The sequence below is a fragment of the Brassica napus genome, chromosome A9, assembly GCF_020379485.1.
Source record: "Brassica napus cultivar Da-Ae chromosome A9, Da-Ae, whole genome shotgun sequence".
Classification (NCBI taxonomy): Eukaryota; Viridiplantae; Streptophyta; class Magnoliopsida; order Brassicales; family Brassicaceae; genus Brassica; species Brassica napus.
In genome coordinates, this window is record NC_063442.1 from 37,709,979 (window position 1) to 37,724,636 (window position 14,658).

Here is a 14,658-nt window from a genome sequence, read left to right on the forward strand (position 1 = left end):
ATTAGAATGTCCCCACAAAGTCTCTGTCTCCACTTCAAGACAAAACTGCCTCCACCAATAATCAATCTTTCTCTCCCTCTCTCTCTCTCTCCTATGCTCTGCTCAGCCTCACCAGCTCTTCTTACAGTACCTAAATAGATTTATTTTCTTACCTCTCTGGTTTTTTTACAGCTCCTCTGTTTCCTTCTCTACTCAATAGCTACTAAAGAGTCACTGCTCTCTATATAAAGCTAGCAGTTACAAGTCCAGAAAGACTCAGAATCAGAAGAGAGTACATGAGTTTCCTATTCTGCTTCTAAGCATTTATTGTTACACACATCATTGCGTTATAATAATTCATAACAAACAAAAGCTTTCAAATGGAGAGGTTTCAAGGACACATCAACCCCTCTGTATGTATATTTTGCTTAATTTAGGAAGCTCTCACTTTCTTTCTCTCTTCTCCTTGAATCATTTTTTTTTTCTCAAATGCTCAGAGAAACAGACTTGTATTTACTCATTTTTCCCTAATGAGTCCAGATGATTTGCATTCAATGCTTTTCTTGTTTGCTTTACAGAAAACAATAACAGATTCTGCAATCAATTTGTTTCCCATCTACTTTGAAAACATTCCATTTCCCCTTCTACTTTTGTTTATTATCTCTACACTAACAAACACACAGCAGAATCAGATTACACTTTTCAATCATTCTTCTTACCAAGTAATCTAAATCCTCTCTCTTTCTTGTAGTTTGCAGAAGCTCAAAGCTTTGCCTTTAAAGAAGAAGAGGAGGAAGAAAGCATGCAAGACACAGTTCCATTTCTACAGATGCTCCAAAGTGAAGAAGACCCTTTACCGTTCACATCATTCAAAGAACTATTGTCTCTTCAGAACCTCCAACACCATTGGGAACTCGAAAGCTATCTTTCACACAATGAAACCAACCCAGTTTCAACCTCATCCATGGAAGTAACCAGACAAGCTTTGTCAAGCCAAGAACTACCCTTTAGCCGACAACAAGACATGACAGTTCCTTCTTCCTCATCAACACCAAACTCAAGACGCAAGCGCAAAACCATCAGCAACCCTCCTGAAGTGACTAGAGGGAAGAGGAAGAGGAGGAAAACTAAACCAAGTAAAGACATTGAAGAGATAGAGAATCAAAGAATCAACCACATTGCCGTTGAACGTAATCGACGGCGGCAGATGAACGAACATATCAGCTCCTTACGTTCTCTTCTCCCACCTTCTTACATCCAAAGAGTAATCTCCACAACCAAAAGTCTCAATCTTTAACCCTCAAAAACCTCTTTTAACTTGTTTAGTGTTTTGTCTTGCAGGGAGACCAAGCATCTATAGTAGGAGGAGCTATAAACTACGCGAAGGTCCTCGAGCAAGTCATACAATCACTTGAGTTGCAAAGGAGAACGAAACAGAGTTGTGGAGTAGAAAACAGAGTTACTTGCGTCCCAAGAATCGAAGCTACGTTGATACAGAACCACGTTAACCTTAAAGTTGAGTGTCGGAAGAAACAAGGGCAGCTTCTGAAAGGAATCGTTTCACTTGAAAAGCTTAGACTCACTGTTCTTCATCTTAATATCTCGTCACTGTCTTGTTCATCAGTCTCTTATTGCTTCAACCTCAAGGTAACTTACTTTTTCATTTTTATTAATAAACTTTTAAATGCAATATTTAACGATATATCACTGGAGCAGATGGAGGATGATTGTAAACTAGAATCGGCCGAGGAGATAACGAAGGTGGCGCATCAGATTTTCGATACATAAATTCGATTTTTTTATTAAAGAATAAAAAAAACAAAATAAATAAATTTTGTTTGTATTATTACTGGACTATTCGAACATGTTTTGTTAGGCTTTGGGTGTTTTGTGGGGGTTTTGGTCCCATGTAATTAAAGTTTGACCTCATGTGTATTTATGATATTTATCATCAATCATGGTTTGACTTTTATCTCTATTTAATGGGCTGACTTCTGCTTATTGACAAATAACAAATTGTTTTGTTTGTAATGGTATGGTCAATATCATATGGTGTGACTTCAAGAGAAAGTTGATTGTTGTTATAAGCTGAATCTGATGACGATGATGATGTTTTAACAAAGAAAACACTTGTTTGTATGATTTTTTTTATCATATGGTTTCTTTCATGGGCTTGTAATACTCTGTTTAAAACTAATGGGACCACTTACAAATAATCGACAAAGCTAGCATTTTTTTGGTATTTAAAGCTTTTGATGTTATACTATACAATGGGTGGAGGCAAATACTTTTGGTCACCGCATATCATCAAATAGTAGAGTAACCGTTTTGAAGTTTAAAGAGATAAGAAAACACCAAATGTTATAAACTTGACTTCAAGGCAGAGCCAAGCTTAGAAAGTTTCTTTCTGTACAATGTAGCAGTCGATTTTTCACTAAAGATGAGACCGACGATGCTGCAAGTTAGAGATGTAGTAGAGAATCCTCTTCTTGTCGTCAGGGGTTAATGAGAAAGGAGGGTTTAGAGGTAGAGTCGCTGCTTCCTCTATTATAAAGGAGAGTAGAAGAATTGCTTTCTTGTATAATCTTGCTGCACTTTCCTTGTTATTCAAATATTCTTCCGCCTGCAACACAACAAAAAGGAACAATGAATCAAACCCACAAAGAAAGTTTCAGACTTTTAGGACAAAGGTGGAAGTAGGCCGGGGATTTTAAACCGAACCAAAATTTATGTTTTCAGTAGGTTTTCTAAAAAACGGCAATGGATTACTTCGGTTTTCTTCTTTATAAAAAAACAAAATTATACCCAAACCATACAAAAAAAAACGAACCAAACTAACCAAATTTCGAAGGTAACTAACCAGAATCAATCGAATTTATCCAAAATTTTTAACTAAACTAAACCAAAATCAAAACTTTGGTAGGATTTTCAAAAACCAAACTAACCGAATACCAAACCGAACTTTTATTTCGGGTTACTTCGGTAAGATTTATATGGAACCGAACTACCCAGACCGAATAACCTGAACTAACGGAACCCGCAGGCCTAGGTGGAAGCTTTCAACAAAAGTCTCAGACTTTTTGTAGATAGAAACGATTTTACTTACCCCACCACTCTTGCCGTATGCTAGTGCCTTCTCGTATATTGTTTCCATGGCGTCAGGCATATGAGTAGCACTAGCAGCTACAATGAGATGAAGGAGATGCATCCAGTGAATGTGCACAGAAACATAAAAGAGAAGATTCGGTTTAAGTACTAACCGCTTGTTTGGTTTAGTCGAGTTGAAGAAGTCTCAGCCTGGTTAAACGCAGTAACAAACTCTTGTGTCACCCAAGTTTTAGCTACTGCTGGTGAATTTGAAGTCCCTGGAGCTGTTGTGTTCACTTTATCCTCTCCAACGGACACCATCCAAGAATCGCATATCTCTAAAGCTTTCCTCCATGCAGCTAAAACGACGAGTGTGACAGCAAAAGATTCCTTCACCTGTCCTGCATTGTCCTGTATGCAACAGTATTAGAATGTTATCATTTGAGAGAGACTCTAGAAATTAGGAGTTGGAAGTTACCATCTCACGAGCTACTTCCGTAAGTGCTTCTGCATACTGCTGCAAGACTTGGAGCTTCGTTGGAGGATGAACGATCGTTAACCGCTGGACTTCTGTTAACAGGTATGATGATCCACTTGCTGGTGGGGGTCCTGACACATCAGACAATGGTCTCTGTGCTTCAACTGAATCTTGAAGTGATGTGTCGAAACATTCTGATGAACCTTCAGAAGGACGGTTTACAAGTACATACTCCCTCTCTATGAGCTCCAGCGAGTCAACTACTACACAAATGACAACATGAAGCGTTTCTGAGTGTTTTGAGCTTATAAAAAGCAATAGAGATGAGCTCAAATGTGAATAACAAACCTCCAAGTTGGTTTGATGAGCATTGTCCCTCACTGTCTTTCCTAGTCTTCTCACAAGAGACATCATGTTGCACCAAAACGTTAGAAGTTGAGGCACTAGAGGAACTCCCATGTTTATAGACATTCTCTGCACTTGCTTTGGATCGGTTCGGACCAGAATGTGTAACACCAGGCATTTGTCTGACAACATATGGTATGAAAGACGATGAAGGTTGCTAGTTGATTAAAGAACTCAATGGCCAATCAAATTCTCAAGATGTTTATTACCTTGGCTCCTGGAGGAACCTGTGGCTGAAGAACTCTCGGAACGTCAAGCGCTCAACTGAAGTCAAACAAACATATTTTTCCATTAGATCATAAAGACAAACTAAAGAAACATATAAGTATATAACAAGTACTTGGGTCTCGGCGTAGAAGACGTCTGCAAAGATCAACACAATCAGGATGAATTTCATTCGAAGCATCTTCAGGAAACTTCAGCTCAGTGTCTCTCACAATATTTTGAAAAAGCTGTAGAGAAGCATAACGAAAGCCATGAGGTTCACTAGAAAAGTTAAAGAGGCAGTTCATTGGTTCAGGGCAACAAACCTGGATGTGATTAGTGCCATCAAAAGGTGGCTTCCCAGTAACAAGTTGAAACAAAATCGCACCAGCACTCCATAAGTCAGCCTGTAACATCATATCCATAACACAATCAAACATGAGAATATTTTAAGAAATTGTTTTTTAACTATTTACTCAAATCAATTAAGTTGTCTTCACCTTAGCATCATACTTTTGGTTCCGGATAATCTCTGGAGCCATATACAATGGAGAACCGCAAAATGTTTCCGCCATGCTCTCTGGTGTTAAAGACCTAACAGAAAAAAATCTCAACATTTACATACCAAAAACTAAGACCTTTCCATAAAAAGAAAACATCTTTTTTTGGTCATAAGTAATAATACCTTGCAAACCCAAAATCTCCTATCTTTAGCAATGGAGTTGCTTCCTTGGAAGACAAAAGTAAATTCTGAAAAGAGTTTAAAGAAAAATCAGAACCATGACTAGACTTTTCATCATAGCCATATCAAAACTAAAACATAAGAAGGTTTACTTCTACTCACCTGAGGCTTTAAGTCTCGGTGGATACAATGCTTCTCTTGAAGTACTTGCAAACCTAAAGCTACACAACACAAGAACATAAACACAACACAGAGAAAGATTCAAACATTAAAAAAAGATTCTAAATTTAAAAACTACAAAACACAAAAACATAAAACAGAGAGATTCAAACAAGAAAAGACATAGAAACATAACAAAAACTGATCTTATTATTACCCAATTGCCTCATAAAATGCTTAGCAACAGGTTGGGAGACTTTGCCATGGACATTGATGTACTCAGCAAGATCACCTCCACTACAATACTCCAACACAAGAAAGATCCTATCTCCAGTCTACACACAAAACCCAGATCAATTTCAGTTCCAAAAATTCAAACTTTTATAATTATACGAAAGAAACAAAGAGCAAACCTCAATAGCTTCGTAGAATCTGATGATGTTGGGATGATCAATAGTGCTGAGGATCGAAATCTCCTTGAGGAGATTGTCTCTGACTTTAGGGCTAAGCTTCTTCTTATCAATCTCCTTGATGGCCACTTTCAAACCAGACGATCGATGCGTCGCAAGCCACACCACGGCGAAGGAACCAGACCCGAGTCTCGGTCCAAGTTCGTAGTCACCCACAAGTCGTGCCGTGTTGTCCATCCCGGGTTTTTTTGGTTTTTTTCTTGACCCGTTTTAAAATTTCGGATCTTTAGTTGAACCAACCTCCATTGTTTCCACTACTACGAAGGCAGAGAGAGAAGAACGAAACAGAGAAAAATCTAAACTTTTTTTTTTTTTAAGAACAACGAACTGTTTTTGATTAATTATACAGTAAAGCTATCAACTTTATATTTTTTTCTGTGTTGTGTGTTTTGTTTTGTTTTTTAACTTTTTGTTTTTGTGTTTGTGTGTGTGGGAGAGAGAATGAGATTTGGTTTAAGCTTATGAACAAAGGAGTTTATTACTTGTACTCGACAACAAACCGTGAGAAGAAAAATTGACGTCTTGGATCCAAAGTTCCACGAGGAAAGGACCTAGGAAGTATCTCAGAATATTACCCTCTTTTTATTTAATAAAAAGAAAAAAAAAGATTGTTAAATGTTTTATGTAATTAATCTTTTAAGTTATTGTCAATAATAATCTTTTAAGATTATCTCTTTAGGGCAATTAAAATTTGTTACAAAAATAGGTCTAATTGATAATAAATTAATTAGATTTCTCAGTTTTGTAATTCAAACCCATTGTTGATACATTCATCAACGATTAAATTATCAATTTTTTTTTAGTGTTTCAAAAAAAATTGATAATTTAATCGTTGATGAATGTATCAACAATGGGTTTGAATTACAAAACTGAGAAATCTAATTAATTTATTATCACTTCAAATTTAACATTAACCAAAAAATGGTTTAGTGATATTCTAATGTGCATTAGTGCATATATCTTCCTCACACGGTAGATCCACTTCAGTTTTTTTCTTTCTAAACTGACGTTGTTCTATTTCTGATAAAAAAAACAAAACAACATATTATAGTCAATTCCTTGGTTAATATGTTAGAATCAGTTAATTTGAATTCTTGTGAAATAAAAAAGGTAGAAAAGCATACTTTATAAAAACCGGGTTGCTACTACAAACTATATTGCTAAATGAATAATAGTTGCATTAATGTACTCTTCGGTTTACTAAGCAGCGGCCCGTGCAAATAAATAAATCCAGTGATACACTCAGCATCTTTGTTAAGGGCATCTTCGTTTCTACTCTATTTTTTTCTTTAAAATGGAGTAAAAATGAATATGAAGTAAGCAAGGTTCCAACTCAACTCCATATCTCACTCTATTATAAAATTTACTCTATAAATGAATTAATCTATTTTTTGTTTGTTCATCACTCCATTATAAAGTGGGAAATAGAGTAGGATTGTAGTAATTTTACTCCATTTTCACTTTTATTCCATTTTAGAGAAAAAAATGAAGTTTTACATTAGAGATGCTTTATATGTCACACCATAGAAGCCATGGGATTCATTTTAGCCGACAGTTCTTTATATTATCACGTTGTTTAAGTGTCAAAATAAAACTTTGATGTCGATGGATTGTATTGTACAACCAGTAACAAAATATCATGAGTTTGAACGATGAATATAAATATTATTTTTGTAAGGATACATATTTAATGGATGTTTATCTCTAATGAATGATAAATCCGACAAAACAAAAACTTGAACTTATCAGTTTGTCAAAGCCACATCACCTTTGACCAGTTCTAATTATCATGAAATAAAAAGATACTAACGTGAAAGTGCCACGTAACTCAGCCAGAAGCAAAGCCCAATAATCCGATATAGGCCCAATTATGTTTGAAAAAGAGAAACATTGAAATCCAAGATTTGTGATATTGTTACAGCCTTCAGTCCACTAATGAGCTATAAGCTGGTATTAATTGGGCCTTTTCATTTTCCAAGTCCATTAAATACCTCTTCCATTGTTTGTTCTTGATATGAATCTCTTCTCACTTTTTTTTCTTTATACATAGAATATCAAAAGAACAATGGAATGTAATGAACTTATAGATATGATATAATGAAGCTTAAAAGAAATAATATCTAAGTAAATTTACAAAATGTGGGCATTGTGTTGTTGGAAAAAGGGAAAGCGACTAAACCTAATAAACAAATATCAGATTTGTGAAGGGACAATGGAGCCTCTTTGATCTTTACCAATCGTCTTTTATTTGGTTGGACCACTCTCACCTTCCTATTCATTACATCTTTCATGTGTAACCGAATCTTCCACATATCGAAACCTTTACTAATATCTCAAAACCTGACAAGTTGTGCATTAAGTGAAGACGAGATCAATGTATATACGTTTAGTTATCAGATTTTTTAATCAAACAAAGTTGTTGTGAACCAAGTTGCTTTGGTCTAGTGGTATAGGAGCTCCAGCTGGAGTGCCCGCCCTGGGTTCGAGCCTTGGCTACTGCGGAATTTACATATGGGCTGCAGCATCCGAGACCGAAGACCGTTATACGGTGAGCCACATGGTGACGCCCTGGCAGCGTCCTTGTTCACTTCGGTCTCTAGTCTGGACCACCTCGGTGGGGCCAGGATACTCGGTTAGCAAAAAAAAAAAAAAAAAAAAAAAAAAAAAACAAAGTTGTTGTGGAAGGGATCGTACTTATATTTTCTTATAGATTTAAAAGACTCAACTATTTCAGCCACCAGCACGTAGACATTGACATTTTCATATATATATCTTATGATGAAATTTTTTTTGTTAATTTGGCCGGATCCAACACCATCATTACATATTGAGATGCATGTCTTATGTTATGTCATGTGCATGTAATATAATATATGTGGTTAATTGTGGAAACAGTCGATAAATTATGTGGATGTATATATAGCTTGAGGCTGGGATCATTATTAGCTGACTTATGCAGCCATTGCAGAGGCCATATAATTTTTGAAGGAGTGTATGCATATGTATTGCCAAATTCACAAATGTAATGACAACACAGAACAGTAAATGTGAAGGTTCTTACACGTGTTACAATGCTAAAGAATATTATGATATATGGAGTATATAATAACACGAAAAGTAATCATGAAAATGATAATAAGATTTAAGACATATCCAATTTTGCATACAATTGAATATTTTCTTTCAGCAAACTTGGGTTTGATTCCTCTGTATCCCCCTCTCCTCATACAAAACCTACCCCACCTATATACTTTTGCATCTACATTTATTAAATCCACCATCTGTATATATATATATATATTAAATTTCTGATTTCTTATGTTTATTCTGATGTAAATCAATAATACCTACACCACCAAATGTATTCTTAAAAATAAATTTAAGCATGTATGATCAGTGCGTGTGTGTGCGAAGTGCGAACCCTAAAAGTCGAGACAAAAGATGAAGTCAAGTCAACAATATAATAATCGATTTACATGTAAAATAAGTAATAACTGTATATGTGCAAGTTCATGATGTTCCATACGGTTATATATAGTAGTTGTACTTATTCATAGTTAAACAAATTATTATTCTTGAGCTAATTATCTGTTTTGGGTCTAAAGGGTTTTGCTATTACATAAAGAAGAAATGTATTATAACTTCACATTCAAACGATTTGATAATGATGAGTTGACACTTATGTATTTACTATAATTCGTTAACTATGTTCCATCTTCTTTCCAATATGATGAAATCCCTTATAATTCTATCAGCTCGTTTCCCATATGGCCATATATGCAATATTCTTAATGGATATCATCACCGAGATGAAATGATCAAACTAAAGTCGAGAAGAACAATGCTTGGAGCGTATAAAGCTCGCGCTATCAGAATAACTAAAGCAAGTCCGAATGAGATACCAAAGGTGAGAGGATATGATAATCTATTCAAGACCCATGCTATGAGTAAACTTCGTAAAGCAAATTAGTTTAAATTATTTATTTAATGTAATTAAATAGACGAAAGGGTTGGCTAGGGAGAGAGAGTCCTAGACCCTGGGGGCAAATGACAGTTGGAACATGTTGTCGCCATTATCGCACCATCCATCTTCCAATTTTGTTATTATTGTTATTAAATAGAATGGTCCGCCTTTTGTTTCACCACTACCATCTTTGATTGCGACTTATCATATCAACTACATACAAATCATATAATATTTTTCTCTCTTTTGTTATGTTGCTTTCCTTTTCCTCTCACATAATGTGGTCGCGGTATGTAACGTATCATACTAGATTTGATTAACAAGAATGTCCCGTCTGTCCATGTTATCAATTTTGTTTTCATGCTACATCGTTCACAAATGTAATTTAATCATCAACATTATAGAGAAAATGGTAAATCAATCTGCAGAAACAATTCCCTCTTATTACTTTCTTGGCATGAGGCTCATCAGGCATCAGCTAGGTCTTTTTGTCATTTCCCTCATATTTAAGAGAATATTAACCGTGGTCAATATTATATACCCAACAAAAGTATATATATAAGTTTCCACTGAGGGAGAGATATTTTATGGAAAGGAGACTTAATGAGTAAAGAAGCAAGTTGGCATTAAAAAGAGGTAAGTGCAAATGCAAAGCATATGTATACTCTACTTAACGTATAATCTCAACTTATTAGAGACTTATAGCAGTGGTCCTTAACCTATAATCTCTTCTTTTAACTCATTTCACATATGTCCACACATGTTTTCATAGCCATCCCCCACTATATTACTCTGCGTTTTTATTTAACCGCATGGTTTCATGTCTCTGTGTTATACATCTTCTGGGTCAGATATCACATTGGATGTTGTAAATAATTTAGCATTGTTAAAGTTTTAAAAAATAATAATAATAATAATTTAGCATTGTACTTCCCTCTCTAGTTATGCCCTACCATTAAGTTACATCACTCTTTTTGTTACACCACCATACTTCAAACTTTTGACAATATATATATATATATATATTTTTATCCATAACATATAGAATCATATTCAAAATCAAGTTGCTAGTGTATACCGATATTCCAAATCAAGATGACATAACTGAAATGTTCATACTTGCAACCGATCAATAAACATAATAACAAAGTTGTATGAGTTTATCTATATATATTGTCTACTAATTTTTATCATGAGCAAACTGGAATCTCTTTTGTCGATCAAATTCCTAATTGTTTGCATTACAATCTACTTAATATGAATCATTATACATAACAATGCTTATACATATGATATATGGTATCGTCTTCTCCTTTATTTTATATCCCCACATCTTAGTATACGGAAAAGTTTTCGCATTTGAAGGTTCAATTCAAATTTTAAATCTAGAATGTATAGGAAGATTTATAGGATATGAGCAGACTTCTAGATCGGTCCCGTGGCTACAAACTACAAAGGTATATGCTTTGAAAAGGGCGACGCTACGACGTCTCCTTCTTAATTTCCAACATTTCTATAAATTAAACATTTACTAACTTTTCACCATTTTTCAGATATCAGAAATAATTTGTTTTATTCGTCATTATTACTTTGCAGATAATCATATTAAAGAAATCCCACTGGTGAGCCGGATAGAGTAATATATATTTGGACCGATTAGTTATTGTAAATAATTTAATAATCTGAATTCATTTTTGTATGTGTTATGATGGAATAAAGAAAAGAAAAGTGGGTTAACATATATTAAAGTAATCTATCACTGTGGAATATTTATTTAATCTATGGTGAGTAACCATCAAACCTAAAAATAACAGTTTATCGCCTGAAAGTTTTGTGACCACTCAATTCTGTAATGTGAGATGAGAGTTTGGACCACATTGATCAATGTTCTTTCACCTACTCTTTAATTTTTTTAAATTCAAAATAAGAGATAAACTTTAACCTTTGTTTAAAGCAAGCCTAATTAAGATTTACATAATTTATTATCCTCCCCTAATTAAGCCGAAATTAGCCAGAGAGACATGAATGGTGCTTCGTCTCTTTCAGGACCACTCACCACGTACGTAAATAACGATAAGTTTTAACATGAATGTACGTGAAAACTTTAAAACAAACTTTTAATTTTGATCGAGAGGGGTCATGTGAGTGCCACGTGTCTTATTTTAGAACAACATGTGTATTAATTATGCAGTAGTGTATACGTTGATGTCGGTCTGAAGAATGAGCTGTACACAAAACTAAAAACCGTATCGATTTTCATTTTGGATTTCTTAAAAATTAATAACTTTTTAGCAAAAAAATATATTTAAATCTTCAGCACTATAAGTCTAGATACTTTGGTCGGCCCACGAGAAATTTACTATAGTTTTATTTATGTTTTCACGTGATCTTGATATATTAAGATTAAAGCATGATTATGTTAACGTGAAAACCCTTCTTTGAGGTTTAAGCTTCGTAAATCGTAATCATAATTTTTTTAAAAACTAAAATGACATATTTTTTTGTTCCTTCCATTCCTTCTCTCCTTCCTTTTTTTGTTTTCGCTGCCAAATCTTTCTTGAATTTCCAGTTGCATGAACTAAACTGTACATTCCATTAAAAGAAAGAAGTAAAACTATGTATTATAAGCACGACTGGATATGAAATAAAGCGAGTACGGCAGAAAGTAAAGCATATCACAACTTAGCCCACCATTTTCGTAATTACAGACGGCGATAGATCACTTTCATTTAGTTTGATATGGTCGAGGAGACACGAAGACAATTCTCCGTAATACGTAGACCTTATCTATTAGGCACACCAAAAACACTAAAGAAATACATAAAATAAACTGAATCTAGCTAGGCTCTTAAATTGTAATCATGGTTTAGAAATTACAAAAGAGATGGGTATGAGTTATTGAGTTTAAGTCGTCATATGTCCTAACTTTTTATCTTCAAGTAGCCTTGTTAGGTTCAACCTTCACATCCAAAATATACACAGGATAATAGAAAATGACGTAATAGTGACTGATTAACAGAGCAAAAATCACTTGCACATTTCTAATTGCATGTTCTACAAAATCTATGGCACACATATAATTTTGTTGTTGTCAACTTATACATATGTAATTGTGTATAAAATGCGTTGGTTTTTTCGAAGTATAAATGAGTTTTTTTAAAGAACAGTATAAATGAGTTGCTCACTTTTTTTTTTAATTTAATTATTAAAGTATCATTTTCTGTAATAAGTTTAATTTGAGGGCCAAACAAATATAAAGTCAACAGTAAAGACCAAAATTATAAAACAACATGTCGTCTTGTCCTTGTAAAAGCAAGTAACCCATCCCAAAATGCCTTACCACAGAGCTCAATAATTAGCATTTATTATTCTCTGCTCATAAAAATCCAATAGTTTTCTCTTTACTAATCTTTTAGTTTTTTTTTTCTTCAACAAAAACAAAACTAAGCCCTCATATACTTCTCCTCATATCCCAACCATTTAGTTTTTTGTTATTGGATCCTATTTCGGAATCGTGACACTATATCAGAATATAAAATAGATAAAAGATTATATTTAAAGAAAAGACTACAATATATAATTCTTTATCTCTAAAATTCGACTAAAATTCATACATTTCAAAGATACAACAAAAACTTAAAGAGAACACATCAAAAGTTCAAAAAAAAAAAACTTAAAGAGAACCTCATGCACAGAGCATCTCCAATGTATGTCTCTATATTTTTTTTTAAAATAGAGATCTCTATTATAGAGGTGGATTTGCTCCAATGTATGCCTCTATAATAGAGTTCCTCTATTTTAGAGGAAAATATAGAGGAATCCTACTTTTTACCTCTATATTTAGAGATGAAAATAGCAAATCTCTATATTTTCCCCTATAAATAGAGGAACTCTATTATAGAGGCATACATTGGAGCAAATCCACCTCTATAATAAAGTTTTTCTATTTTAGAGGAAAATATATAGATAAAAATAGAGGTGGGTTGGAGATGGTCTTAGAGTTGGCCCAAAGATATGAGAGAACCCTTCTTAACTTTTGTTGGTTTTTTAGATTATTGCTTTAATTTGATATTTTGAAAATAAAACTTTTATTTTGCATTTTTCGGTTTTAGAACTACATCTTTTAAAATAATCACGTTCCGAAACAAAATAGACTAGAACTTCTCAACCCAAACTAAAATATCACCCGTCTTAATTTTTTATTTTGTTGGTAAAAGACATTGATTAATAGAGTCGTCATAATCATATTAATACAGTCTTGCTATGTTTTCTTAGTTCTTCTTCTGAATGACTATCATCTAGATCGTTTTCTCTTTTCAAATATTTATGAATTCGTTTGGAATGATTTACTATACTGGAGTTACAACTTACAAATGATGGTATGTTCTAGCTACATGAATTTTCATTGATTATGATAATTGACCACTCGGGATAATAATAATAATAAATTTTACTTTTAGGGCATCTCCAACCTATAACACTATTTTAGTGTTAAAATTACACTATTTTAGTGTAATTTTAGCACTAAACTTTTTTGTATCTCCAACCATAACACCAAATGTTTACACTAAAAAGGAATATTCTTCATTATTATATTATTAATCAAGATTCTTTTAGTTTTTGATAGTTTTGATAAATATTAATTATTTTATGACTAAAATATTTAAATTAATATTGAAGCTGTAACAAAAAAATTTATATTTCAAATGTTTAAATTAATATTTAATGTATTTTTTATATAAACTAATATTTCATATCAATTAAAATTAAATATAACAAATAACTATGACATTTTAAAAATATTTAATCCATTTGTTAAATAATCATAGAAATAAAATGTAACTAAACATAACTAAATAATGCATAGATTGAACAGTTTAATATAAATTAAAAAAAAAAAACTTTTATCGTTGCTACAGTGTTACACCAAATATAACCAAATATAGTGTGACACTGTAGCAAAAAATAGAATCACACTATAATACAATTGCATATACCGTTCCATTGGAGAGATAAAACATCACATCACACGCTATTTTGACGTTTTACCGTGCCATTGGACTTGGCCTTACATTTTGAGGACGGTGTATATACGTAAGATTTTATTAATCAATTATAGAAAAAGGAAAGGCCAAACAAATAAATGTAATAACGAATATAATGTATGTAGAAAAATGAAACTAGGATAGTAGAAAAAAAGGACAGAAGCTCACATGAACAGAACCAGATT

General features: G+C 33.3%; 2 protein-coding genes across 4 annotated transcripts; one reads left to right on the top strand and one right to left on the bottom strand.

Annotated features, from left to right (window-relative positions):
* Nucleotides 1–170: 170 nt before the first annotated feature.
* Nucleotides 171–1,957, top strand: LOC106368493 (transcription factor bHLH67-like). Of its 2 annotated transcripts, XM_013808470.3 has the most exons (4): nucleotides 177–392; nucleotides 731–1,243; nucleotides 1,321–1,626; nucleotides 1,696–1,957. In XM_013808470.3, exons 1-4 carry the CDS (start codon nucleotides 360–362, stop codon nucleotides 1,765–1,767), a joined length of 924 nt encoding a protein of 307 aa, XP_013663924.1. In that variant the 5' UTR covers nucleotides 177–359; the 3' UTR covers nucleotides 1,768–1,957. The 2 variants fall into 2 exon arrangements, with proteins under 2 accessions (XP_022547002.1, XP_013663924.1); XM_022691281.2 differs by having other exon boundaries at nucleotides 171–392; nucleotides 1,321–1,957.
* Nucleotides 1,958–2,192: 235 nt separating this feature from the next.
* Nucleotides 2,193–5,914, bottom strand: LOC106368492 (serine/threonine-protein kinase ATG1a). 2 transcript variants are annotated; one of them, XM_013808468.3, is made up of 13 exons: nucleotides 5,408–5,914; nucleotides 5,212–5,329; nucleotides 4,998–5,056; nucleotides 4,839–4,903; nucleotides 4,654–4,747; nucleotides 4,480–4,560; nucleotides 4,290–4,401; nucleotides 4,159–4,213; nucleotides 3,893–4,071; nucleotides 3,545–3,807; nucleotides 3,240–3,477; nucleotides 3,086–3,162; nucleotides 2,193–2,602 (listed from the first exon to the last, which is right to left on the bottom strand). In XM_013808468.3, the coding sequence occupies exons 1-13, from the start codon at nucleotides 5,639–5,641 to the stop codon at nucleotides 2,414–2,416; spliced, it is 1,764 nt and encodes a 587-aa protein (XP_013663922.2). In that variant the 5' UTR covers nucleotides 5,642–5,914; the 3' UTR covers nucleotides 2,193–2,413. The 2 variants fall into 2 exon arrangements, with proteins under 2 accessions (XP_013663922.2, XP_013663923.2); XM_013808469.3 differs by having other exon boundaries at nucleotides 3,545–3,804; nucleotides 5,408–5,904.
* Nucleotides 5,915–14,658: the final 8,744 nt, after the last annotated feature.

Bases quoted from the DNA above. Each gene is read 5' to 3' on its own strand.
- LOC106368492 (XM_013808468.3), bottom strand. From the start codon at position 5,641: ATGGACAACACGGCACGACTTGTGGGTGACTACGAACTTGGACCGAGA. The intron at 5,057-5,211 runs GTAATAATAAGA...TGTGTTGTGTAG, and splicing joins GCATTTTATGAGGCAATTGG to CTTTAGGTTTGCAAGTACTT. The intron at 4,072-4,158 runs GTAATAAACATC...ATATGTTGTCAG, and splicing joins AGGTTCCTCCAGGAGCCAAG to ACAAATGCCTGGTGTTACAC.
- LOC106368493 (XM_022691281.2), top strand. From the start codon at position 360: ATGGAGAGGTTTCAAGGACACATCAACCCCTCT. The intron at 393-730 runs GTATGTATATTT...TCTTTCTTGTAG, and splicing joins AAGGACACATCAACCCCTCT to TTTGCAGAAGCTCAAAGCTT. The intron at 1,244-1,320 runs GTAATCTCCACA...TTTGTCTTGCAG, and splicing joins CACCTTCTTACATCCAAAGA to GGAGACCAAGCATCTATAGT.